Raw genomic sequence first — 27,540 nt, forward strand, 5'->3', positions numbered from 1 at the left:
ATAGCAGTTGCAAAGAAATCCCTTTTGTTCCTCAATTGCCCTAGCACGCAATTCGAAAGCTGATGTGTGCACAATGGGTGGTGGGCAGCAGGCTGACAGGCAAGGCCTGATCCTCCAGACCAAACCAAGGGAAACTGTAAGAGGGCATTATTTTGAATCAGAAGTCTTCCAACCCCTCTTTCATTTTATTCAGTGCCTTGTCTGATTGACCTCATGTCTGTTTGGATAGTTTTCTTTTTCCCATCAGCCTATACATTTAAAAAAAAGTTTTTGCTGCTCTCCTGTCTACTGTAGGATCTAAATATATTTGAACTTGGCCAAATCTGATTCGAAGGTTCACGACTAACACCTGAACCAGACTGTTTGTGACCTTTGTGTCATATTTGACCTTGAGATGAGTTTCTGACCACATATCAGCACCATCACTGAGAGCATTGACTTCCACCTCTGTAACAGCACGTGTCTCTGCCCCTGCCTAAGCCCATCTGTAGCTGAAACCCTTAACTAGGCTTGACCATTCCACTGCACTCCTGGCCCGCCTCCCATATTCTATCCTCTGTAAATGTAAGGTCATGCGAAACTCTGCTGCCTGTGCCCTTACTCGCACCGAGTTCTGTCTACTCATCACCCCTGTGCTTTCTGACCTACATTGGCTCCCAGTCAAGCAATGCCTTGATTTTTAAATTCTCATCCTTGTTTTGAAATCCCTCCATGGCCTCACCCCTCCCTACCTCTGTAATCTCCTCCAGCCAAACAACCTTCTGAAATATCTGCGCTCATCTAATTTTGGCCTCGAGCATCTTTGATTTTAATCTCTCCACCACTGGGGGCCATGCCTTCAGCTACCAAGGCCCTAAGCTGTGGGATTCCCTCCCTAAACCCCTCCGCCTCTCTACCTCACTTTCCTTCTTTAAGATGCTCTTTAACACCTATCTCTTTTACCAAGCTTTTTAACATTTGCCTCTATCACCTTATGGAGGGGTAGCTGTAATGATTAGGAAGAACATTGCAGTGCTAGAGAGAGAGGAAGTCATAGAGGGGTCAAGGACAGAATCTATTTGGTAGAGCTAAGAAACAATAGAGGCAGCATCACATTGCTGGGTGTATTCTATAGGCCACCAACCAGTGGGAAAGATATAGAGGAACAAATTTACAGGTAAATTACAGAAAGGTGCAAGAATTATAGAGTAGTTATAATGGGGACTTTAATTATCCTAATATAGACTGGGATTGTAATAGTGTAAAGGCCAGAAAGGGGCAAGAGTTTCTAGAATATGTTCAGGAGAATTTTCTACATCAGTATGTTTCCAGTCCAGTGAGGAAGGAGGCATTGCAGGAGTTCCTCAGGGTAGTGTCCTAGGCCCAACCATCTTCAGCTGCTTCATCAATGTCCTTCCTTCAATCATAAGGTCAGAAGTGGAGATGTTCGCTGATGATTGCATCAATGCTCAGCAACATTAATGACTCCTCAGTTACTGATGCAGTCCATGTAGAAATGCAGCAAGACCTGGACAATATCCAGGCTTGGGCTGATAAGTGGCAAGTAACATTCGCACCACACAAGTGCCAGGCAATGACCATCTCCAACAAGAGAGAATCTAACCATCTCCCCTTGATATTCAATGGCATTCCAAACGCTGAATCCCCTACTTTCAACATCTTGGGGGTTACCATTGACCAGAAACTGAACTGGAATAGCCATATAAGTACAATGGCTACAAGAGCAGGTCAGAGCCTAGGAATCCTGTGGCGAGTAACTCACCTCCTGACTGCCCAAAGCCTGTCCACCATCTACAAGGCACAAGTCAATGGAATACTCTCCACTTGCCTGGATGGGTGCAGCTCCAACAACACTCAAGAAGCTCGACATCATCCAGGACAAAGCAGCCCACTTGATTGGCACCTCATCCACAAACATTCATTCCCTCCACCACCGATGCACAGTGGCAGCAGTGTGTACCATCTACAAGATGCACTGCAGCAATGCACCAAGACTCCTTAGTCAGCACCTTCCAAACCCGCGACCTCTACCAACTAGAAGGACAAGGGCAGCAAATGCATGGAGCATCACCAACTGCAATTTCCCCTCCAAGTCACACACCATCCTGACTTGGAACTATATCGCTGTTCCTTCACTGTCGCTGGATCAAAATCCTGGAACTCCCTTCTTAACAGCCACTGTGGGTGTACCTACTTCACATGGACTGCAGCGGTTCAAGAAGGCAGCTCATCACCACCTTCTCAAGGGCAATTAGCGATGGGCAATAAATGCTGGCCTAGCCAGCGACGCCCACATCCCATGAATGAATAAAACAATTGCTGGAATCTGGCTCTGGGGAATGAGGTGGATCAAGTGAATTCGGTGTCAGTATGGGAACATTTATGGGACAGTGACCATTGCATTCAGAGCAAAGATAATTAACTGGGGGAGGGCCAACTTCAATGGAGTGAGAATGGATCTGGCCCAAGTATACTGGAATCAAAGATTGGCAGGCAAAACTATAATGAACAATGGGCTGTCTTTAAAGAGGAGATAGCTTGGGTTCAGTCAAGATACATTTCCACAAGGGGGCAAGTTAGGGGGCAAACAGATCCAGAGCTCCCTGGATGACAAAAGAGATAGGGAGTAAGATGAAGCAGATAAAAGTGCATATGACAGATGACAGGTTGATAATACAGTTGAGAATCAGGCTGAATATAGAAGGGTCAAAGGGGAAGTGAAAAAACAAATAAGAGAATTAAAAAGACAGTATGAGAAAGAACTGGCAGCTAACCTAAAAGAGAATCTAAGAGTCTCCTATAGCCATATAAATAGTAAAAGGATGGTAAAAGGAGTTGTAGGGCCAATTAGGGACCTAAAAGGGGAATTACACATGGAAGTGGAGGCATGACTGAGGTACTAAATGAATAATTTGCATCTGTCTTTACCAAAGAAGAAGATGCTGCCTGAGTTTGGTGAAAGAGAAGGTAATTGTGACACTGGATGGGCAAAAATTGATAAAAAGAAGGCATTAGATAGGTCAGCTGTACTTAAAGTTAATAAGTCACCAGGACCAGATGAAATGCATCCAAGGATACTGAGGGAAGTAAGGGTGGAAATTGTGGAGGCACTGGCCATAATCTTCCAATCCTTCTTAGACACAGGGGTGGTGGCAAAGTCCTGGAGAATTGTAAATGTTATACCTTTGTTTAAGAGACAGTAATATATTTTAATGAAAATTTGTGATTGAGACTTGCGAGGCTATCCAAACCAGCAGCATCGATAGTTTAGATGAAAACGTACAGGTGTACAGAAAACTGACCAAATCTGACCAGCATTTTGAATTAAAGTAGCCTGTTAATAGTTGCAAGATGTTTTCATTACAGATAAACAGAGTCACTGGTGAAGAAACACTTTCAGGCCATGGAATGTTTAGCAAAAAGCAGAAAAGTCATAAGATTCAAGTCAAAACCAATAAACAGACATACTTCAAAGCTTTGTTTCTCTTTTATGTCAATTTATAATTTTGGAGAAGCTTCACATACACAAAAACAGGGAGTCATGGTGTCTGGAAACATGAAGTTAAGAGATTGACTGAAAATGTTTTAAAATGCTAATCCCGCTGGTCTAAGTGATCCAAGGTGTTTTGAAAAGCTGCGAGATAATGACACAAACTGACGTTGATTGATGACATTTGAGTTTGCCTTCTTTTGAAGTGCAGAGAAATCAGAAGTCATGTTTTAATGTGCTTTTATCCGATAACTCTGTCTTTAATTTTTCATGCAATAGTTTGGAAGGACTCAATAATTTAAGCAACATGGATTGATTAATTGTCCTGTGGTTTTAAAATGTGTGGGAGACCTGGAATGGGAACTACTGTTTTATTTATATATTTATATTGAGTAGCTGAACCTGCCTCTCAGGGATTGGCCTTCACAGCCATCAGCAAAGATGCACCAAGAGAAGACGCCCCACCTAAGTAGATTGTTTGCTGCGTGTCCCTCATCTTTCCCAGGTGGAATGTTGCCAAACTGTGGATTTAAAATATGTGTGTGAGCGAGAAAAGGTGAGGAGTGGGACTAAGGTGAGCTGCTCTTGCAGAGATGAGAACAGACATGACTAACAGAGTGCCCTCCTTCTGTGCTGTAATTGTTCTGTGATTCTGTGTGCCTCCTATCCAATATTGTTCCATATTGCGGAACACCTCTGCTCAGACCGCAAGCAGGACCCCGAGCTTCTGGTTGCTTGCCATTTCAACACTCCCCCCTGCTCTCATGCTCACATCTCTGTCCTGGGATTGCTGCAGTGTTCCAGTGAACATCAACGCAAGCTCAAGGAAAAGCATCTCATTTACCGATTAGGCACACTGCAGCCTGCCGGACTGAACATTGAGTTCAATAATTTCAGAGCATGACGGGGCCCCCCATTTTACTTTTATTTTTAGTTATTTTTTTCTTTTTCCTTTTTAAAACTTTTTTTGTGTTTATTTTATTTTATTTCATCTTAGTTTGTTCAGTTTGCTTACCCACTGTTTTTTTTCATGTTTGTACTTGCGGTTGTTCAATTTTCTGTCCATTAACAGCCTATCTGTACTAATGCTTTGTCTTTTAACACACCATTAACATATTGTTTGCCTTCGCTCCATGACCTTCTGGTCAGCTATTCTGTGACCTTGTCCTATCTACACCTTCTCCTTTGTTATCTCTTGCCCCATCCCCGCTTTACTTGCTTATAACATTTTACATTTCTAATATTTGTCAGTTCTGAAGAAGGATCATTGACCTGAAACGTTAACTGTGTTTCTCTCTCCACAGTTGCTGCCAGACCTGCTGAGTATTTCCAGCATTTCTTGTTTTTATTTCAGATTTCCAGCATCCGCAGTATTTTGCTTTCATATTATTGTTCCATAACCCTCCTGTCTTGGGAGTTTTTATTTCGTTGAAGGCGCTGTTGGTGGTTGACATGTTGCAGCAATGACGTTTCATACATTTCCCTTTTAAGAAGGCGTGGCCTTTAACTGTCCATCACGCGGAACTGGAAGTTCCCACCAATGCAGAGCCGGAGGGGGCGGGTCCAGACATTTCGCGCCAGTACGGTGCGCGGGGGGCGGGGTCAGGCATTTCCCACCAATGCGGAGCGGGGAGCCGGGGTGTACCCGCTTGTGCCGCTGTCAGGTTCAAGATGTCGGTTGATGGTTTCGTGCGGCTGCTACTCCCCTTTCACCGGGTCTGGCTGCGCCGCTACTTGGCGCTATTCCTCGCTCTCATCACCCTCGGCGGTTCGCTCTTTAAAGCTAGCCAGCTCCCGGCCGATTCTTACTTCTCCAACCGGCGCAACGTCCTTAACGTGTAAGTATTGAAGGGCCCTGGGACCGGGAGGCTGAGCAGGCTTGGCCAGAGCGAGCCCGCCTCCCAACCGTTAAACGGCAAAGGCGGGGTTGTAGTTCGCCCTATCGCCCTCCCCGTGTCCTCAGCTACTTGCTGAATCCAGTAATGGTGTAAAAAAAGTGTTCAGCGTTGGCGCCAGGTAGAAGTTGCTTCGTGGGGAAGTTTAATGGCTGGTTCATTGACATATTTTCGTGTTCCTGCAAAGTGATTTTTTTTTATTCTTGCACTTGATTTGATGTCTGGGGATTCTTATTGGGTACTGCTTGTGAATGGCTGGTTGCAGAGGACAACATTGGGCTATTCTGTGATGTCCTCAATGAATAGTTGAATGATGATTACTGTCTAGGGTCATATGGGAAGAAGAGCTACAAGAGTGAGATACTGAAATGCTGCTGGCGCATGTATGAGTCCTTGACTTGAGAGAAGCAAAAGTATTACCCATAATGCTAGTGGATGGGGAAAGCAATCATTTTGCACACACAGGTTCCACGTGTATTGCTCTGTGAAGTAATGTGGAAGAAAGTGGTGTGAGTACACACATTGCTCCTGAAATTTATCTCCACTGTATTTCCATGGTACAAAATGCTTGAAAGAAAATATATTAATTCCATATAAACTGGAGTGGGGAATACAACATTATCTGTGGAGCACTGCTGTTTCAAACCATAGCTGAAGGTTTTTATTATTGGAGTCCTCAATACTTGCAGAAAGATTTCTGTTGCATAAAGTGCTGAATATGCACTGACAAATAACTGGTTCTGCCTGGCTTCACTACACAAAGTCAATTTCTTTCCTGGATTTAAGTAGTTGTATAGTCAGTTTTCAACAACAGCTTGCATAACAAAATGTCCCAGGGTACTTGTCGAGTGTAATCATGCATAAATTGACCGTGAGCAAAGAGGGGAACATTAGGACAGGTGAACAAGAGCTTGGTCAAAGAGGTAGGTTTTAAGGACTGTGTTAAAGGAGAAGAGCGATGATTGCCCGACTTCCCTTCCTGGTCCCCGTACTAGCTCATGTTGTAAATGGTGCCTACTCCTTGGGAACTACCTAACTCTCTCCCTTTCAAACCACTGTTGTCACAGCTTCTCAAAAAAAGCTAGCTTTTATCCATCAGTCCTTGCAAACTACTCTAAAATCCTTCACCATGTTGTCTCCCAAAGCTATGCCCATCTGTTTGAATCTTTCCATTCGGATTTCTGCCTCTGTCACAGCGCTGAAACAGCTCTAATTTCAATTGACATCCTCAGTGACTGAACATTGGCAACTTGTTTGCAATCTTTGATATGATCAACGACAACATTCTCTTCTGATGCCTCTCTGTTGTGCAGCCCTTGAGTGGTTCCACTCTTACCCATCTGATTGTAGCCAGAGCATCTTCAGTAATTGCTTCTTTTCCTGACCCTGCACTGTTACCACAGGAGTATCCCAAGGATTTATCCTTGGCTACCTCATCTGTATGCTGCCCCTTGGCAACATCTTCAGTAGACTTGGGGTCATCTTCCATGTGTATGCTGACTAAATGCAGTACTACCTCTCCACCACCTATCTTGACCACTCTACTGCCTCTGTTCAGATTGTTTAATTGACCACCTACTTGCAACAAGTAGCAATTTTCTTAGTTAAACATTAGGACTGAAGCCATCTCTTCCACCTCTGAAACTCTGCACTTATAGCCACTGATTCCATCCCCTCCCCAACCACTGTCTCGGGCTGAATGAGACTGTTCACAACCTCTGACTCTGAGCTGATTTTCCTATCCCACATCCTCACCATCACAAAGACCACCTTCTTCCAACTATGTAACATGGCTCATTTCTGCCCTTGGTCATCCCATCTGCTGCTGACTCCCACATCTATGTTTTGTCATCTCCAGACTTGATTAATTCAATATTCTCAAGAGCATAGCTCATCCAAACTTCTGCAATGGTTATCTCTCACCAGGTCCTACTCAACCATCACTCATGTCCTTGCTGACCTGCATTAGCTTCTGCCTTGCAACACCTCAGATTTAAAATTCTCAACCTTGTGTTTAGATCCCTTCAGGGCTTGTCCCTCCCTATCTCTAACCTTCTGCTGCTACAACTCTGTTTCCCCCCCCCCCCCCCCCGCCACCCCCAAATGAACTCTCTCTTCCTATTAGTGCCTTGGGCATCTTCCCTTTACTACACCATTGGTTGGCTAATGGGACAGGCACCAAACTTGAATTCTCCTAAACCTTCACTGCCCCCTCATCCTTTAAAACATTTATTAAAACCAACCTTTTTCACCATCTTTTGGCTCCTGTCTATTTTGTCATTGCATTTTCACAAAACGGAATTAAAAGATATTGCACTTTAGCACCAAAACATTAGTTTCATTGAGATGGACCCAGACTCCTGCTACTGTTCATATTGCAGCCCTAATGTAATTTTATTTCACAGAATATTATTGAAAACTTGCTGTATGAAATGAAACTAGTTCAGCCTGGCACCTGTCACAAAATTAAAAATGAACTTGGTTGTTCAACAGTGTTACATGCATTGATGAATAATGATTACTGCTTTGACATCCCCCCTCAAAACTCCAACAGTAAAATTTCAAATTTAGTTGAAATGATATTATGGCTAAGCTACTTGTTTTCCCTTGAACCAACGCAAAACATGTCACTCAGCCCTAAAGTCTGGGCCAGTGTTTTTCTCTGATCAGCTCAGTCTAATCCCTGAGCTTCACGCCTCATGCTCCCATGCAACTTTAATATTTCTGTTTTCCAAACAATAATCTAAATCCCTTTTTTACAAGTTTATAAATTTTGCTACTAATGATTTGTGATAGGGAATTTCACATCCTGCACATTTATTATGTAAATATTTTTCTAATCTCCCTTTCGATTCATTAACCTTTGCCTTACTATTTTAGGGAGAACTGTTAAAACTTAAATTTAAAAAAACTAGGGGAAAATTTGAGTTATTCCATAGATACTAAGATGATATGGTTTGTAAGAAATGCAAAACTGAAAAACTTCAATAAACTTTTTCAATTATGATTGATGGAGCTATACATTGAGAGTGTACAAAGAGGATCATAAGCATTTAGTTATTTACTGCTGCACTAACCCCTAAATTGAAAATGAGCGAGATCATTCAGGAACCATCTTGGTGTTAAAGTTATTTTAATTTTATTTTGTAGGTATTTTGTCAAATTTTCATGGGGTTGGACCGTGAGCCTGCTGCTTCCTTTTGTTTTCACCTCAAACTACCTTGTTCAAAGGGATGTTCTGTTTGCAGTACGTCGCATAACTTCATGTGTGGTAGGAACTGCTGTTTGGTTTCTTAGCACAAGGATCTTTCACATTGTTGAAAATTTCACGGGTGAGTGCTACGAAGCCCAAAATATGATTGTTCTCCATGAATTTGAAAGCCTATACACTTGCAAGAAACAAGGCCATTTGTGGCTTGGCTTCGATATCTCTGGACACTCCTTCTTATTGTCGTACTGTGTGCTGATAATAATAGAAGAAATAGCAGTCATGAATGAACTTCACAAGGTGGAGCAAAAGCCTGGGAAGGCCACATCGACATTCGTTAAATCACTGTTTATTGCTTTAAATGCCTTGCTTCTGTTGTGGGTTTGGATGTTTTTCTGTACTGCAGTGTATTTTCATGATATGTCTCATAAAATAATTGGAACTGCTTTTGGAATTTCTGCCTGGTATGGAACATACAGGTTTTGGTATAAGAAACCTTTTTCTCCTGGACTGCCACCTGAAATTGGGAACAAAAATGAGTAGCAATCGGAGATATTCAAGTGCAAAAGAGTAACATTTATATTGACTACAGGCAAATAAAAACATTCATCATGTCTACACGTTATAAGCATAAAGACTATGATTTGTATTTTAGCAATACAATATATTTGCAAATAATCAGTATTATCCATACATAGGATCATTTGATCTCGCTGAGAATTGAGGCAAGGACTGATATTGAACACGAGTGATGAAGTCTAACTAATATAATTTCCCACATGAGAATGTTAATAGATTAAACTGAATATGGTTTAAAAGTATATTTGTTAGTATTGTGAGTTTGCTTTTCAGTAGTTCCTTGCTTTGCCTACGTTTGCCTTGCTGGGGTTGATTCTAAAGTTGAGTTGCATAAGTTACAGAAGATTAGCTTTCACTTTCTGACAGGCTAAATCAGTTTGAGTTTTGATTGCTTAAAGAAGGATTTTTAAAGAGTAGTATTTTAAATCAGGAAAAAAATATACCTGCAGTTAATGGTATATCTGCATATGTTGCCATGTAGCAGCCCAGGTGTAATTATGGAATAACAATAATTGGTGGAATTCAGATCTCTGTTGTCGGAGATGTTCGCCATTATTGTGCTTCTCTTGATCTTGATAGATTATGTTACGCTATCACCCAGAAAGTTAAAAAATCTATCAAAGTTTTTAACTTGTTATTTAGAATCAAAATGGTCCTCAGTAAGGCGATTGCAATTGTGTCCATTTGTTTTAGTTTATATATTTCTTATCTCCATTTTTTAGCCCATTCTTCATTATCTGTGCATAATTTTTAGCAGAATATGCATGTATCTTCTATTTCAACTTTTCCTATGATAGAAGTTTGAAGAAAAAAAATCTGTGCATGCAATAGTTGTAATCAGTAATTCCATTGAGAAATGTTTATTTCTCCAATGCTTTTTGGGCATTTAAAAAAAAAAAATTGTCTACAAATATGTACAGCGAAGAAATATCCCGTGGTGACAATTAGAAAAATTTAGACAAATTAGTTTTTACTGTTAATTAGTCTCAGTATATTCACCTGCTAAATTTAACTTCCAACAAACCTTCATTTAGTTAGCCTTAGCTTTAAAACTTCTGAGTCAAGCAAATTGGTCCAACATGCTGATAATTCAATGAAGCATTTATCAGCCTGTTGAAGTATGATTGATTGTATTTTTCAGTGCACCCTTTGTCTTAAAAGCAGCTCTGTATTTATAAACACTTCTTCTTTGGCCTCCTTATCTCGAGAGACAATGGGTAAGCGCCTGGAGGTGGTCAGTGGTGTGTGGAGCAGCACCTGGAGTGGTTATAAAGGCCAATTCTAAACACTTACTAAATTATATAATAGTATAATCAGCCTTGAGTAATTATTTTGTATGACGTCTACATCTGTTCGTGTAACGGCGGCGCAGTGGTTAGCACCGCAGCCTCACAGCTCCAGGGACCCGGGTTCGATTTTGGGTACTGCCTGTGTGGAGTTTGCAAGTTCTCCCTGTGTCTGCGTGGGTTTTCTCCGGGTGCTCCGGTTTCCTCCCACAAGCCAAAAGACTTGCAGGTTGATAGGTAAATTGGCCATTATAAATTGTCACTAGTATAGGTAGGTGGTAGGGAAATATAGGGACAGGTGGGGATGTTTGGTAGGAATATAGGATTAGTATAAATGGGTGGTTGATGTTCGGCACAGACTCGGTGGGCCGAAGGGCCTGTTTCAGTGCTGTATCTCTAATCTAACCTAACTATTATATTTGCTTTACAAGAGTAGACTGGAGTTGCATTTCTACAGCTAAGATGTTGCTTAAACTGTTGATTTGATTGTGATTCACCTAAAATACTTGGTGACAATATTGCTATGAATATTTTACCTTCAAAGCATGGTGATGATAATCTTCCAAATGCTTCTGGCGAGCACTGCTGACAAGTTGTTTGTGCCCCAATATTTATAGTACCTCGTGGATTTAAGAGGTGATCCTCTTCTATCTAAAGTGTTGAAATTTATGATGTACTGTTATAACCAAAACATGGAGTGTGGTGTGCTGCAACTGAAGATGTTTTTTGTGATGTATAGAGAGCAAGTTGCTAGAACAATGGTGTATCTGTCTCATAATGTGTATATTGTATTTTTGAGAGATGGTTGTATGTTATTGACAGCACTGTGGAAATATAGGGAAAAAATCGAGAACTTGGTGTAGGATAATGTTATAAAGTGAAATTACAGCATTTAAATCAGTGTTTACACAATCTGGTCCTGTTAACCACTTTGCTGTCTGTTTTATTCACATAGGAAGAATTTATATTAAAAATGTTTCTCATTCACATTTTGTTCAATGATTTGAATGCAATGAAAGATTTTATTTGAAATGTAAACTGTTAACCAACTTGTGTGTGGAGTTAAGAAAAGTTTCTACTGGCTACATAAAAGATCTTGGAATGTTTCAGCTGTAAATAATGCTTAAGAAAAGGAATTTAGTCAATTAGATTGAGCACAGTAGATGTGCATAATGGTTTGGGAATGTGTCATTGCATAAGTAATATCTAAAAACTTAGTAAGTTTTAATGCAAATGAAATTGACTTTGAAATTTAACTTGATACTGTGTCCTGTATAGGTTTCACTCAGAATCTAGAGAAAGTCTTTGACCTACCTGGTTTATATAGTGTTTCATACAATTTCAGGCTCTTCTCTTTTGTAGTAACACAAAATCTTAGTTTTGCATGTTTGGAGTTCAGTAGCTGTTTTTATTCCATTAAAATATTTAACAATTAAGGAGTTCTGCCTTTTTAATTGCATCAAAAAAGGATTTCTTACTCTATTTTTGCAACCTCCTCCAGCTATGCAACCCTTCAAGAACTCTGTTCTTCCAGCTCTGTCCTCATGCATACCTCACTGCTTTTGTCCAACTGTTGGTGGTTGTGCTTTCAGCCATTTAGTTCCTAAGCTCTGTCATTCCCTGCCCAAACCCCTCCTCTGCTCCTTTTTAAGACACTCCTTAAAATCTACTTCTTTGATCAAGCTTTTAGTCGTCCATCCGAATATCATCTTTGCTTGGTGCCAGTTTTTGTCGTCTTGCACTCCTGTGAAGTATGCCTTAGGATGTTTTATTATGTTAAAGATGTTATATAAAAGCTGATGCTGTAAGAATGTGGAAGATTGTTTTAAATAATACATAATTTTTGAGGCCACTATCATTATTAAAAAAAAGTGTGCTGCATAAGCTTTCATAGCTATGAAAAATGGAAGACTTAATACAATCCAATCTCTGCATATGATGGCTGAATGTTAAAGTAAACAATTAGTCTTTGTTAGTTTTATTTATCTTTTGTTTCTTCACACTGTTACGACCAGGTAAGAAAGGGGTCTAGGGTTCCCTCTCAGCCTTCACCTGGTCTTACTATCACAGGGTTTAATTTTAAACACACCGTTTTTTAGCTCCCCTTAGTGAATCCTTGTTCACTAACTTCCAATTATAAGGCAAAGAAACTAGCCAAACAGGTTTTCTTAGGTTTAAAGAAAAAAGGTTGAACTTTATTAAACTTAAACTCTAATTCGGTTAACACCTACAGATACGCAACATGCCCATACCAGCATGCATATGTGATACACAGATGCAGATAGAGACAGAAAAGAGCAGAAGAAATAAAGTGGAAAAGTTTGAGGCAATATCTGAAGATGGTTTTGGTTACTGTTCTTTGAACACGCTGTAGAGTCCTTGATTGTAGGTAAGTCTTGCTTTCCGTTGGGGCCCGGTATTATTCTTAAACCTTGATCGATGTAGGAGACTTTTCTGTCTTGTGGTTCGTGTGTCCTCAGTGGGTCCAAAGGCATGTGAGAAAGAGATGGGAGCAGATAGGAGAGATCTTCTCACTCCAGGAGCAAAAAGTCTTTCTCAGTTCAAACTCAGGACAATTCAGAAAAACCCAGGTTACCAAGCAGGTTAGTCATGTGACTAGCTGGTCTGACCACGTCTCTGGATTCTCTTATCTTAGCCGACCCTGGAATGTCTCTTCTTACACACAATACCTGGTGCTCAAAGTCCATTGTGGATGAAATTGGAGCAGGGAATTGTCCCTCCAAGCACTCTGTTAGTATGCAAATGTTTTACCAACCACAGCTGATCTGTTTAACAAGTAATTTCCTCGCTCCAGCAACTGTTTAAAATCAATGTTCATATGACAACATTAATATGCCTCATTCTTGGCAGGTGGGGGTCTAGCATGACCACACCCATCACCTTGGTTTGGATGTGTGAGCACAGGGATGTCGGTGATCACCACCACCACTTTTAAAAGCCATCGTTGAGCTGCCTGATATACATGAATGGTCATTGGTGAGACAACCTTTATCCCGGGCCCTTAGTTCTCTATGGCCATGTGAATTGTGAAATTTAGCACTGACCATAATTTCCTGTTTGCCTTCCCCAGTTTTCCTATTATAACTATGTTGGAACTAATACATGGTGTATCAATGTCTGATGCTCGGAGCCATGTGTTTTCAGGTAATACCAATTTTCTGATCCCATTGATACCAGCTCAGTAATTTTCAACGCATTTCACAATTTGCACTTTTCACCTGTTTGTGCATGGTGTAAAATGCATGGGGGTTAGAAAAATGCTGTCAAATAACACCATTTCATTTCAGACTACTGAACAGTTAACTGGAAGCTAACTGTCTCCAATGCTAGGTGTAAAGACAGATGTTAGATCTAAGTGTCGATTGGCCGCTATTACTACAAACAGCAATGGAGTACATAGCGACTCAAAGGTTAAGCTGCTGTTACACACTCGATGCACAATTTTGCACAAGTATTTAAAAAATTTATACCTGAAATTCAGCTGTCCCTAAACCCTGGACAGACTTGCATCAAAATCTACATTCTTGTGAACAAGGACCTTCGGGAGGAAGGAGAGGTCAGAAATTGGTCTGATAGAACCATTATTTTTTCAGCACAGGAGTCCATGTTGGCTGTCAACTCTGATAGATCTCTACTCCAACTATTCCTGGGTTCCGTGCATTCATGCATACACAACTCTACAAAGAAATTTTTCCTAACGCTTCTCATTCTTAGTGACCATTTTAAATGAATGATCGTTCATTTCTATCTCTAACCAGAAGAAATAGTCTTTCTCCTTATTCACTGTCAAAACCCTTCATAACCTTTACCTCTGTTGCTCAGGTGGAGGGGCATCATCTGGAATCAACGTGATCTATTTATGGCTTTATTGTCCTATCAATTTTCAGGCATCAAAAATTGCACACGGTCATCTAACTAACCAATATTTTGTACAAATGTGCGAGTACTTCTTTAATACTTCAATTTACAAACCCACATTGTTCTATTTAAAATCTTTTATCTACCTGTACTTATACTTTAAAGGAATTATGTATTTGAACCCCTAGATCCTTACTCATGTACACCTTCAGTGTCTTAACTGTTGGACTGTATTCTTCCATCATTTTTATCCCAAACGTATTACCTCTCATTAAATTAGATCTGCCAACTTGTATGCTCATTCCACTAACCTGTCTATATCATCTTGAAGTCTCTTACATTTCTCCTCACTATTTGATTTTAGTGTCGTTGGCAAATTTCGATGGATGTCCAAATCTTTCATATACTTTGAACAAAAGTGGGCCTAGCACTACTGGGATGTACACTTGCAAATCTTCTCCAATCAAAGAAGTGTGCATTTATCCCAACTCATTGTCTGACAACCAATTTGCTATCCATGCTGCTACATTTCTTCTTGTACCATATACCTGAATTTTTCTAACAAGCATCTGAGACACCTTAGCGATTACTTACTGAAAATCCACATACTCTACATTTACTGCATTTTCTCTATGTATACTTGAGCTACTTTAATACAGCTAATTTGTCAAACATTTCTTGCCTAATAAATCTCTGTGCTGGCTGACCTTGATTAATGCTTGTATTTCAAAATGCTGACTAATTTTATCTCCAATTAAGGAGTCAGAGTTTTCCCAGAACTGGTATGAGGCTAACTGGTCTCTACCTATGTTGTTCATTTTCTACAGTTAAAGAGAACTCTTATACCATATCCTTTGGACCAGGGGTTCTCAACCTTTTTGCTTTTGAGGCCCTACTCCTGCGTTATGAAAATTCCCCTGAAACACAACAAATATTTTCTGAATAAAAATCAATTATACATTTAAGCATATATATATTTTACTTGATGTGAAACTTGTTTCTGGTGCTGAGCAACAATTCTGTCAAGACATGGAGGTCAACATCGTGGGCCGAAGGGCCTGTTCTGTGCTGTATTTTCTATGTTCTATGTTCTATGTTCTATCTTTGACAAGCGCATGTCATGGTCCGTGTTCATCCTGGCTCGGTACTTCGTTTTCATTGATGTCATTGCTGAAAATTTAGCTTCGCATAAGTAGGTTGTACTAAATAGCAGTGCTGCATTCATTAGAGCATTTACACCCAAATGTCTCCGGCAACATTTCACTGAACTTGATTCTGAGGGAAAACAAACTGATAGTCACAGACCTGCATGGTTAACTCTACTTCTCTCTCCACAGATGCTGACTGACCTGTTGAGTATTTCCAGCACTCTTTTATTTCAGATTTCCAGCATCTTGCAGTATTTTGCTTTCATTTGATTCTGAGGGAACCATCTGATCAAATGGCAATGAACTCTTCTAATAGCTTTTGGACAAAAGGTGGCAATTTAGCTTCTGTATTCTCACTGAAGGGGATTGTAGTCCACAGGTGTGTAGCAGATTTTTCTGTTGTGAATTCTGGAAGGTAAGTATTAGAAATTTTGCATAGAGCAGAAAGATGCGCTGCCAGATGTGGTCTGATTGTGTCTAAATCATTTTTTGTTCTTGAAGAATGGAAGAGCTGCAGCATATCTGTTGTCCCCTCACATTGGGCAAGATAAATGAGTTCTCCCACCTTGCATCGTTTATTCAGCGTATTCATTTCACTGAATATATCTGAAGTAGCCTGGTTTAGTCAGACGCATGTCACTATTCAGCGCCACACCAAGTTTAGGTTTCTTATCAGCTAAGAAAGTATGTACCTCTACCTTGAGATAAAATATACGGGTACACATTCTGTCTTGAGATAGCCATCTCACCTCTGGCCGCGTGAGCATGGAATTGTGCGCTGTGCCTGCTTCCTAACAAAGTGCAGCAAAACAACAGTAGTTTGTTGCTTTGGACTTAATAAAGGGGAGGTGGTGGCGTAGAGATAATGTCACTAAATTAGTAACCCAGAGCCCAGGCTAATGCTCTGGGCACATGGGTTCAAATCCCACCATGGCAAATGGTGAAATTTGCATTCAACTAATAAATCTGGCATTAAAAGCAAGTCTAATGGTGACCATGGAACAATTGTTTGTTGTAAAAACCCATCTGGTTCACTAATGTCCTTTAGGGAAGGAAATCTGCTGTCATTACCTGGTCTCACAACCCTACCAGCTGATGTGATACCAAGTTACAAATTTGGACCACATGCGTTCATTGGACAAATTCATGTATCACTCTACAAAGAGCCAGCATTCAGCTGCAAGATGGGCCCATACCAAACCCATTCAAAGGGCCCCTTAAGGTACCCATGTGGTTCTGTAGGTTGCAAGTGATTTGCTTTTTGACTTGCCTTTGTTCAGGCTGAGTTTGTGGAAGTACTGAGCTGTGCTTTTGGAGTTGTTTTTTGACAGTTGGTGCTTGCAGTCAGGAATAGCTGACCCAGGTATGGGGCCAGTTGTTGCAGTGCCTCTTGATCTGCCACATGATCAGGCCATGGATCAGTTGACGCAGAGAGGGGAGGTTCTGCCAACAGGGAGGGGTAGGAGGAAGGGTCTCCATAGAAAGCCCTAGCCACTAAGCCTTTTCAGAGTATAGTTCTCCTACCTTCACCTAATCCAGGAGCAATGCCTGAGGCAACTCCGGTTCATCGAGGTGGTGGCCATGTTGCTGTGCCACCTCCTGCAACCCAATCTGAAGTCTCTCACCAAGACCAGGATGGCCCTGCTAGTGGCCAACAAAGTTAGGGGGTCACCCTCAACTTTTATGCCTCTGGGTTCTTCCTGGTGGGATTGGGAGACATTGCCAACATTTTACAGCGTGCTGTGTATCACAGCGCCTAGGAGATGATGGATGCTATATATGCCAGACAAGGGTAGTTCATCTTGCTCAGGAGGAACAAGCAGGATGAGAAGGCATGTAGCATCACCTGAATAGTGGGTTATCTGGTGGTGCAGGGCACCGTTGACTGTCCCCATGTGGTTCTACAGGCCTCCATGTCAATGGGAAGAGTTACAGGAACCACAAGGGCTTCCATTTGATAAATGTGCAGTTGGTGTGTGACTATGCCAAGATCTTCAGCTCAATGAATGCCTGCTATCCTGGCAGCAGCCACAATGCATTTATCCTCTAAGTCAACTGTACCCACTTCATGTCCTCAGGCCTCCTTAAGGAATTAGAGGACAGCTGCTGGGGAACAAGGACTACTCCATCTGCACATTGATGATGACTCCCTTCTGTCATCCCACCATGTGAGCAGAGTGGCGGCCTTCAATAAGCAACATGGAGCAATTCGGAACATCGTCGAGGAAGCAATCGACCGCCTCAAACAATGGTTCTGCTGCCTTGACTGCTTGGGCAGAGCAGTGCAGCACCGGGTGGAGGGGATCTCAAAGTTTGTAATGTCTGTTGAGTTCCGCACAACCTCACTGAGATGAGGTCACAGCCATTACCTCCAGGGATCCAGAGGCCATTTCAGCAGGAGGAGGAAGAGGCAGGAAGGGGCTGTCAACAAGCTGATTGTGAAGCTCCGCTTCCACTGGGAGAACATCCCCAGACCAACATGAACCCATCATTCCCCATTGTCACATCCATCTGAGATGCCTGATCACAGCATCTCCTTGGCCATCATCCAACAATAAAAGTTACCAACAAATATCTTTGGATGTGTTGTTGGATAAAGACATTATGCAATTATACAAACATAAATGAACTATTCACTTTGTGTATTCCCTTCCTGCCTGTCTTGCGGTTGCCTTTGCCTGTCCCAGTGCTCCTAAATAGTGCTACCCCTGTGGCTGCAGCATGGCTGGTGGAAGGCTGCTGACTCACTGGGTGAGATTGCAGACAGCCTTGCGGAATGCCCTTGAGCAACTCTAGCCTTGAGGGCCCGACCGAGGACTGTAGAATCTTGGCATAGGTGGCAGCAGTCTGTTCGTTGTGAGTCAGTCAAGTGATGATGCTTCCTCCTCATTTGTGTGGGCTTGCTCTCTCTCTCCATCCTGGTTGTGTTGAGGCCAGCAGATTTTGGGTATATGAAAGCTTAAAATCAGAAGGCGTTGGGGGTGGGTGGTGAGATAAGAGAGGGAAGTGATGAGGAAAGCAGGATGTCCATGGCCACACCATCTGCAGTTTTCAATTTTTGATTTATTTCAGAATGAGAGTGAGTAGGGAGTTGAGAAGGGGCATAAGGCAGTACTTACCATCATTTGGTATGTTCTTGGCAATGCAGGATCTCTTCTGTCATGGTGAGTGCATGGAGTTATGGAAGACCCCTGCCAGTTCTGTTCTTTCCTCCTGTTATGGACACCCTTTACTGCAAGGTAGAGGGAAGAGTATCAGTGATTGTGTGGCACTGTATCTGGTGATGTGCCCGTCATAGCTGAATAGCTAGAGGTATGGGGAGGCAGTGAGATGTGGGTATGAAGTTGGCATTGTCGGAAGTTGTACGTCAGTGAGATGAAGTATGTGAATGTTAGGCATGAGTCCTGAGTGCCAGGGACTTGCTGCTGGATGAGTGATGGGATGTGGTCCATTGGGCAGTGTGACAAGCTGGTGGTTTGGTGGGTCTGAGGTGTGATGTGAAGATGCTTTCACTGACCTTGACCACGCATGTGAGATCATTAAACTACTTTCTGTATTGCTGCCAGGTCCTCGGGTCCAGACTCTGGGCATTGACCTCCCTGGCCAGTTACTGTCATCTCTTCTGAGGACATGGACAGGGCCTCCTGTCCTCCCAAGGAAGCATAGCCTCTCCCTTTCTCTGCACCTCTGTCACTAGTGCATCCAGAGCAACATTAGTGAATCTTGGAATCTTCTCCCTGGGCTGGTGCTCCATTTTCCTTCTACTTGAATGTTTGTTTCAGATGTTTTCAGACTTGAGTGTTCTAGGACAGCTTCGTTTAAGAGGGACAGACTGCCTTTAAGAACTGGAGGTGAGCCTTGCACGCTCTTAGGCTCCCATTGTGTGTTCAGCTGGCCAGCAGCGTGGATCACATTGGGCTGCATGACACAATTATGGGGAATGTAGAGGCAGCATGAAGTTTGCGTGCTGCCTACTCCCAATGGGACCAGTGCAGACAGGTTGCGAATTGCTACCGCTGCACACAATTAATGACCCAAACAAATTTGTCCAATGTGTTCAAATCATGAAGTGCAAAAGCTTTTCTTCTTTTCAGAACACCGAAATGCTTTCCAATCATTGCTGATGCCCCATCAGTGCAGATCCCAATACAACTTGTCCAGTTGGTGTGTCTGCTGGAGTCATGAAATCATTCAATATTTCGAAAATATTGTCCGACTTTGTGGTTGTCTTTTGCTCTTTGCAAAACAAAACATTGTCTTTTATTTCCTTGTTCTACACAGACAAAACATGGGTGAGTAAATGAGACACTTCAAAAATGTCTGTGGATTCAAGACTTTGTGCAGCAAAGTCATTGCCACACAGCCGATCAATGCACTGCAAAACTGTCTTCTGACATTAAATCAATCCATAGTTTGACAGTGTCATTTAACATCTGTATGTTTTCCAGTTCCTTGGCTTTCTGCCGTCCAAACAGCACCCTTACAATTTCAATGGCACACGGCGTTATCAACTCCTCAGCAATTGTGTGCGGTTTTTTTTGCTTTAATGATTTTCTGCGCAAATAAGTAGGATGACACTACAAGCTTTCTATCGGTGATAGTTGTGGATTTCGTTAGTGCTTAAGTACAACCACTTCCTTAGCCTTTCACTCAAAAAAAAATGAATGTTGCTTGTTCTTATATATTTCATGCTTAGTAATTAAATGTCTCTAAGTTGGACACTTTCAGATTCATTGGACAGTACTTGTAGACAAATTACACACTGTAGTTGAGGTATTTCTCATTTCCAGTACAAATAAAATCAGAAGGCCAAGGAGCTGGAAAAATACTGATGAAGTCCACAACTACCACGGACAGAAAACTTGTAGTGTCATCCTACTTCCTAGTGCAGAAATTTGTAAACCAAAAAACACACATGCTTGCTGAGGAGTTGATAACGCCGTGTGCCATTGGAATTGTAAGAGAGATGTTTGGAGAGCAAAAGACCAAGGAATTGGACAAAAACAGTAAAATGACATTGTATTTCCTTAACCATTGTATGTTCCTTAAATTTGCAGGTTTATTGGCAGCTTTGTTTTTTTTACTTCCACCTCCTCGATGTTCCTCAGCTCATGGGTGAGCTTGATGGAGTTCTGTTGTGTTTTTTTTAGTTTTAAAACTGATGGTCGCATTAACATTTTATCCATATCGGATATTTATTGTGTACGTTTACATGATTTTTTTTTTCCTGTTCTCTAAGTTTTCTTGCTCCTGCTGAACTAGCTCTATTACACCTCACGTCAAGAGGAGCTTATCAATTCCTAAATTTACATTGTGTGCCTATTTGCTGCCTAAGGTCTGCTGCACCTGTTTGCTTAACAGGAAATAAACCCAGAGCAACAAATGCAGTGCTCATTATCGGCTTGTTTTGTGCACATTCAGTTGGACTGGACTAAAATTTCAGGCCCATTTCCTCCATTTTGGAAACAAAACTTCCCTCTTATTTCGATACCAAATACTAATATGGTGGTGAAAGCAGTGACTTGAATTAACAGCCTAGTAATGGCGGAGCCGAATGGCACACCTGAGAAATGGAAAAATAAAAGGGCCTTAAGCCACTCATTGCCAAAAACCCTTTACTGACCCTTCACAAATAACCAGCACTATCGACTTAAAGGATACGAGTGCCCATACTACACCTATCTGTCTGTTAGAGAAGCACATTTCCGTGAATATAAACCTTGGAGTCTGAGGTATGATGAAAATTGTGATAGCATCTTCAGCTATTTTATTAACTCAGGCTGAAGACATTGAAGGAGAGGATCACCTCAGTTCCTAGTTATTATGTCCTTGCCTCTACCAGAGGCTGGTAAGTCTCCTTCTTTCAGACCATCCTTCCCCCACTCCAAAGCTACATGGCACGTGCACTCGCTCCATTGATAGCACACCCTCCCTGTCTCAAGCACCAGTCTAATCAGTGGGGGAAAAAAAATCTCTTCAAATGCATGAGTGGTTTCTAACCTCATGGATGGCTCCTCATGAGAGGAGAGGAAAGAAAAGTGTTTGGAGGGAGGCTACCTCAGTCCATGAATGCTGGGTGAACTCATGGAATTTTCCTCCTCCAACTCAAGTTTTAATCCCTGAGAAAAGTTAAAAAGAAGTTTAATAGTCCTCAGTGGTGAGTGGAAATGTGGAAGCGAATAGGGCTGGATCAAAAAAAGTTGCCATGATAAATACTACTGTAGAAGTCAGTGACACGCAAAGGAACTTGTCTAACCATGTGCTAATAGTGTCCAACAGTAAGAACCTGAATTGACTGCGCATGCACAGTCTTTGTATCGGTGAGACCAGTCCACTCATCTCAATATTCAGGGGAGACTACTGTTGACAGACAACTGGCATACAGCCTGAAATCTTCCCTTGGACCCCTAGGAGGGGCCACTGATCAACCGTCCCGCCCCCCCCCCCACCGCCACATACTTCTACATACTCACTTCCGCCATCGTTTATGAAAAAAAAATATTTACTTCATATCTTGACAGTGTTTCCATCCTTCACAATTAAACAGTCATCCCTGAGTGGGCTATTGTTCTTTTACTTCTTCAATGCTCAAACAAGTCCTTACTATTCCCTTTTATATTATTTGTTAGTAAGTTATTTTCATATTCCCCATTAGCTTTTCTAATTTCCCTTTTCAAATCCTCACTACAGTTTCTATTTTCCTTGTAATTTTCTTTTGTATTGTAAGCACTAATACTCCTCACGTGCCTCTCTAAGTTTATTTATTTTATTTAGAGATACAGCACTGAAACAGCCCACTGAGTCTGTGCTGACCAACAACCACCCATTTATACTAACCCTGCAGTAATCCCATATTCCCTGTCACCTACCTACACTAGGGGCAATTTACAATGGCCAATTTACCTATCACCTGCAAGTCTTTGGCTGTGGGAGGAAACCGGAGCACCCGGCGAAAACCCACACGGTCACAGGGAGAACTTGCAAACTCCACACAGGCGCTACCAAGAATCGAACCCAGGTCCTTGGAGCTGTGAGGCTGCGGTGCTAACTACTGCACCACTCCCAATCATTCTGTGTGTCCATCACATAATGTACCTTATATGAATATATTTATTTTGTACTATATCCAAATTACATATTTCCCACAGCTGATCTGTTCACCCATTTGCTAATAAAAACAAGAAATGCTGGAACCACTCAGCAGGTCTGGCAGCATCTGTGGAAAGAGAAGCAGAGTTAACGTTTCGGGTCAGTAACCCTTCTTCGGAACTGACAAATATTAAAAATGTCACAGGTTATAAGCAAGTGAGGTGGGGGTGGGGCAAGAGATAACAAAGGAGAAGGTGTAGATTGTACAAGGCCATTTGCTAACTTGGGCTAGATTTCTTCTTAGCTCTCTGAAGTTTGCTTTATTCATGTCCAGCATCCTTATCTTTGATACTTCATTGTCTTTTTCCATTACATTGCATCTTAAGTTGTGGTCACTACTTCTCATTTGTTCTGCTACTCTCAGTTTAATTATTTGGCCCTCTTTATTTCCTAGAACTAAATATTTTTTCTTTCTTGGACCAGGAAGCAGTTCTCAATGCTGCTCTAAAACACTTTCTTCACTTTTTGACAGGGTTACCTTCATCCCAGTTCATAGTTAAAGTTACCCTATGCATTACTCTGTTTTCTTGCCCATCATTCTAGACTATTTTCAGATCCTTACCTCTGTTTCATTTTCACTGGTTCCTGTACTGAACAGAGAATTTTAGCATCATAGAATGGTTAGAACACAGAAGGAGGTCATTCAGCCCATCGAGTTTGTGCTGGCTCTCTGCAAGAGCAATTTAGCTAGTCCCACTCCCTGGCCCTCTCCCTGTAGCCCTTAATTTTTTTCTCTTCAGGTGCTTATCCAATTCCTTTTTGAAACCCACAATTGGATCTGCCTCTACCACCCTTTCAGGCAGTGCATTTCAGATTGTATGCTCTCACTGCAGGGGGAAAATGTTTTTCCTAATGGCGCCTTTAGCTTTTTTGCCAATCACTTTAAATCTGTGTCCTCTAGTTCTTGACCCTGCTACCAGTGGGAACAATTTCTCTCTCTACTCTGTCTAGACCCCTCATGATTTTGAACAACTCAATCAAATCGCTTCTCAACCTCCTCTTCTCTAGGCTTCTCCAGTCTACCAACATAACAGAAGTCCCTCATAATTGGAACCATTGTCGTACATCTTTTCTGCACCCTTTCTAAAGGCTTCACATCCTTCCGAAAGTGCAGTGCTCAGAATTGTACATACTCCTCCAGTTGAGGCTGAACTTCCTTGCTTTTGTACTTTATGCATCTATTTATAAAGATAAGGATCCCATTTGCCTTTTTAACCACTTTTTCAACCTGCCCTGCCACTTTCAATGATTTGTGCACATATACCCCAAGTTCTCTCTGTTTCTGCACCCCCTTTAGAATTGTACCCTTTATTTGAGATTGTCTCTCCTTGTTCTTCCTACCACAATCTATCATTCCATGCTTCTCTGCATTAAATGCAATCAGCCATAGATCTGACCATTCCTCCAGCCTATCTACATCATCTTGAAGTCTGTCCCTATCCTCAAAGTTCACAATACTTACATGTTTTGTGTTAACTGCAAATTTTGAAATTGTACTTTGTACACCCAACTCTAAGTCATTAATATATCACAAGAAAAGCAGTGGTCCCAGCACTGACCCCTGGGGGAACACCATTGTATACCTTCCTCCTGTCCAAAAACATCCATGGACCACTACTCTCTGCTTCGTGTCAATCAGCTAACCTCGTATCCATGCTGCCACTTTCCCTTTTATTCCATGGGCTTCAACTCTGCTGGCAAGCCTACCATGTGGCACTCCATCAAACGCCATGTGAAACTCCCTATACACGGCATAAACCGCAGTACTCTCATCATCCCTCTCTGTTACCTAATCAGAAAACACAATCATGATTAACCAGTTAGTTGGTAAATTAAACATGATTTGCTTTTAACAAATCTGTGCTGGCTTTCGATAATTAATGCACACTTGTCCAAATGTTGTATAATTTCTCATTCTATTTCTTAATTCTATCTATGGATTCTTTCTTTGGACTTCCTAGGACATCCTTGTTTTCTAGAGCAGTGGTCGAATCCTTTACTAACACAGCCAGTCAACTACTCTGTGCCTCAATGTGGTGTTATCACCAGGAGTATTACGTTTCCAGCCCTGTCTAAACCTAAGTCAATTCTCAATCTAACTGATTCCTAATTTTTTTTTTTGGAATACTTACCTTTTCTCTCTAATGATTTTTAAAAATCATTTATTTGAGATCCCTTGCCCTTTCCACAATGGTGTTTCTGGCTCTCATTATCTCATGGCCCCTATCCCATTCTTATCAGTCTTCTGCCTATAATAGCTTTATTAATCTTGCTTTCCTTCCCTGGTCTCTCACATAGACTTCTCCCACACCTGTACCATATTTAGTTCAGACATCATTCCCTGCACCCCCTGCGCTCCCCACCCTCACCCCCGACCAGCCCCTGCTCCATTTACCCTCTCTGGGAGGCTATTAGTAATATTTCAGTTCAGATGGAGAGCGTTCCTTTAGTCTTTACTTGTTCCAGAAATTACTCCAATGCCGCAAAATGCGAACCTGTCCCATCCACGGCAGCCCTGGCTGCAGCCAGGTATTGATCTTCCTAATCTGCCTCTCCTTAAGTTGTCCAGTGCTTGGCACAGGAAGCAATCTGGAGGTTACCACCATTGAGGTCTTGCTTTTCAATCTAGTGCCTAATTCCTGAAACTCCCTCAAAGATTTCAAATTTACTTTTATCCATGTTACTGGTTGTAACCTGGCCCACGACATTTGGCTGCTTTCCCTCCCTTTTCAGAAGTTTTTTTCCACCAGTCTGTGATTTCCTTCACCATAGCACAAGGGAAGCAACATGCCATTTGGGATTCGGCCATAAATACAAAAAAGGTTATCTGTTCCCATGACTACAGAATGTGCCACAACTATTCCATTCATATAGCCTACCTGCCTTCTTCCCTCCTGGGTAGTCATGTACTTCATGGTACCACAAAGTTGTTTGAGATCATCCTGTTCTGTGTCACTGTCTTACTCACAGTTGTCCAATACTATGCATCTTTTGGACACTTCCAGTAGCTCGGATTCACTATAATCCGATCAACCCTGTTGTCTTGCAAATGGTTACTGACTTCCCTCTTTCTACACTGCAGTGTCTTGAACTGTCTAGTGCTGTTTCTTAGGTGACCACATTTTGGAGAGTACAATCCAGAAACCCCTCATCCTTCTACCACTGTGGGCTGTGGCCAATTTGTTCACACCAAGTCCCATTCATTCATTGACCCTGTAAGCGCTGACCTATATTGACAATGACTCAATTTTAAAATTCTCATTCTTGTTTACATATCATCCATGGCCTTGCCCCTCCCTATTTCTGTAACCTCCTCCACTCCTATAATGCATCCTGATCTGCGCGCTCCTCCAATTCTGGCCTTTTGTGTATCCCCAATTTTCTTCACGATTGGCGGCTGCGCCTTCAAGTGCATAAGTCCTAGGCTCTGGAATTTCGTGTCTAAACCTGTCTGCTTCTCTACTTCTCTCTCCTCCTTTAAATGCTCTTTAAAACCTACCTCTTTGACCAAGCTTGGTATCTATTTTGATAATGCTACGTTAAAGGTGCTATATAAATGCGAGGTGTCATTGTTGAGCGCAGAAATCATCAACTGCAGAGACTCCATTTTCTTACATGCTGCCCCAGATACTGAAGATCCATTATGGTCAACATAATGCAACCCACACACATCATGAGGGTTCCCTGTTCTGACATTCCTCTGTGTCTAATTTAAAAGCTTAGACAGTATTAGTGTGAATTTCCACTAGCAGCCATTGGCAGAGCCTGTAGGGGGTGGTGTGTTCGTGAATGCCCCACATTCATTTTGAGGTTGGCCATCACAGCTTTGAAGAACTACCACTACTTTGCTCCCAGAGAACTTGTCACTCATCTGGCCTGCAAGTCTGTGGTTCCCAGCTTGCCCTTTGGACTAGTTATGCGGGAATCCTCCAGTTCTCAGCTTAGTTCCCTTCCTGTCAAGTCAGCCAACTAACTAGCTCAACCCTACCCTAACCACAGCATCCACCACCTTCCCCCCGCCCAGTCTCCCCAGATCACCCACACCTAGCTCTGTCACTGTTAGCATCAGACTGTTGCAAGAATCAAACTTAACTTACTTCACACATCTACATTCATAATGCACAGCTAATTTATAATACATTTTCGAGGGCCCATCTCTAGGAAGAAGCTGAACCTTATTTTAAAAAAAAGTCCAGTCTCAAATGTATATGACAGCACTGAAGCCACTCCCACAATGACAAATGAAGTTCAAATCCAAAATTCGACCTTTTAAAGAGAAACTATCAGTGAGTGCAGTTGTTCACCCCTCGGGGATCATGTGAGGAATGATGGCAGTATTGAAAGATGACGAGAATGCTGATGGATGAAAGGAATCTGTCCACAGCAATGTCTGCAAGCAAAGCGAAAAGGAGGTAGGTATCATGTAGAAAATGAGCCTGGTGAAACGTAGAGATGAGGGAGAAGTTGCAGAGTGATGTGAATTCAGGGCAAGAGTAAGGGATCAAGGGGAGTGGAGCTGAAAGCAGCCAAGAAATCCTTTGAATGGAATTTATTTTGTTCATACATATCTATTTTGTTAAAACTGTGCTTAGTGTGATAGTCTCATTAGTTTTGCAGAAATGCAGTAATTATATGACATTTTCAAAGGTTTATAACAGTATTGAGGTACATTTTTGGTTATTTAAGAACTATACCATCTAACTGGCTAATACAATTATAAATATGTATGGCTGGAGGAAATATAAGGGATGGATTCATAAAATAGCTTTGAAAAATTTCAAAATGGTTATAATTAACCTAGAAGAGGTTGTTTGGTATCATGAGAATTTTTTCGGTATTGTTTCCCCTCTCCCCACTCATCTTAAAGGGAACTGACATAACAAAAAGACTACCTTGGCTTGCCTTT

General features: G+C 41.7%; 1 protein-coding gene across 1 annotated transcript; it reads left to right on the forward strand.

The window, feature by feature from the left end:
• The first annotated feature begins 5,100 nt into the window (after positions 1-5,100).
• On the forward strand, positions 5,101-11,897 carry fitm2 (fat storage inducing transmembrane protein 2). The gene is made up of 2 exons (XM_068048247.1): positions 5,101-5,328; positions 8,536-11,897. The coding sequence occupies exons 1-2, from the start codon at positions 5,162-5,164 to the stop codon at positions 9,134-9,136; spliced, it is 768 nt and encodes a 255-aa protein (XP_067904348.1). The 5' UTR covers positions 5,101-5,161; the 3' UTR covers positions 9,137-11,897.
• The last annotated feature ends 15,643 nt before the right edge of the window (positions 11,898-27,540 follow it).

The sequence above is a fragment of the Heterodontus francisci genome, chromosome 16, assembly GCF_036365525.1.
Source record: "Heterodontus francisci isolate sHetFra1 chromosome 16, sHetFra1.hap1, whole genome shotgun sequence".
NCBI lineage: Eukaryota > Metazoa > Chordata > Chondrichthyes > Heterodontiformes > Heterodontidae > Heterodontus > Heterodontus francisci.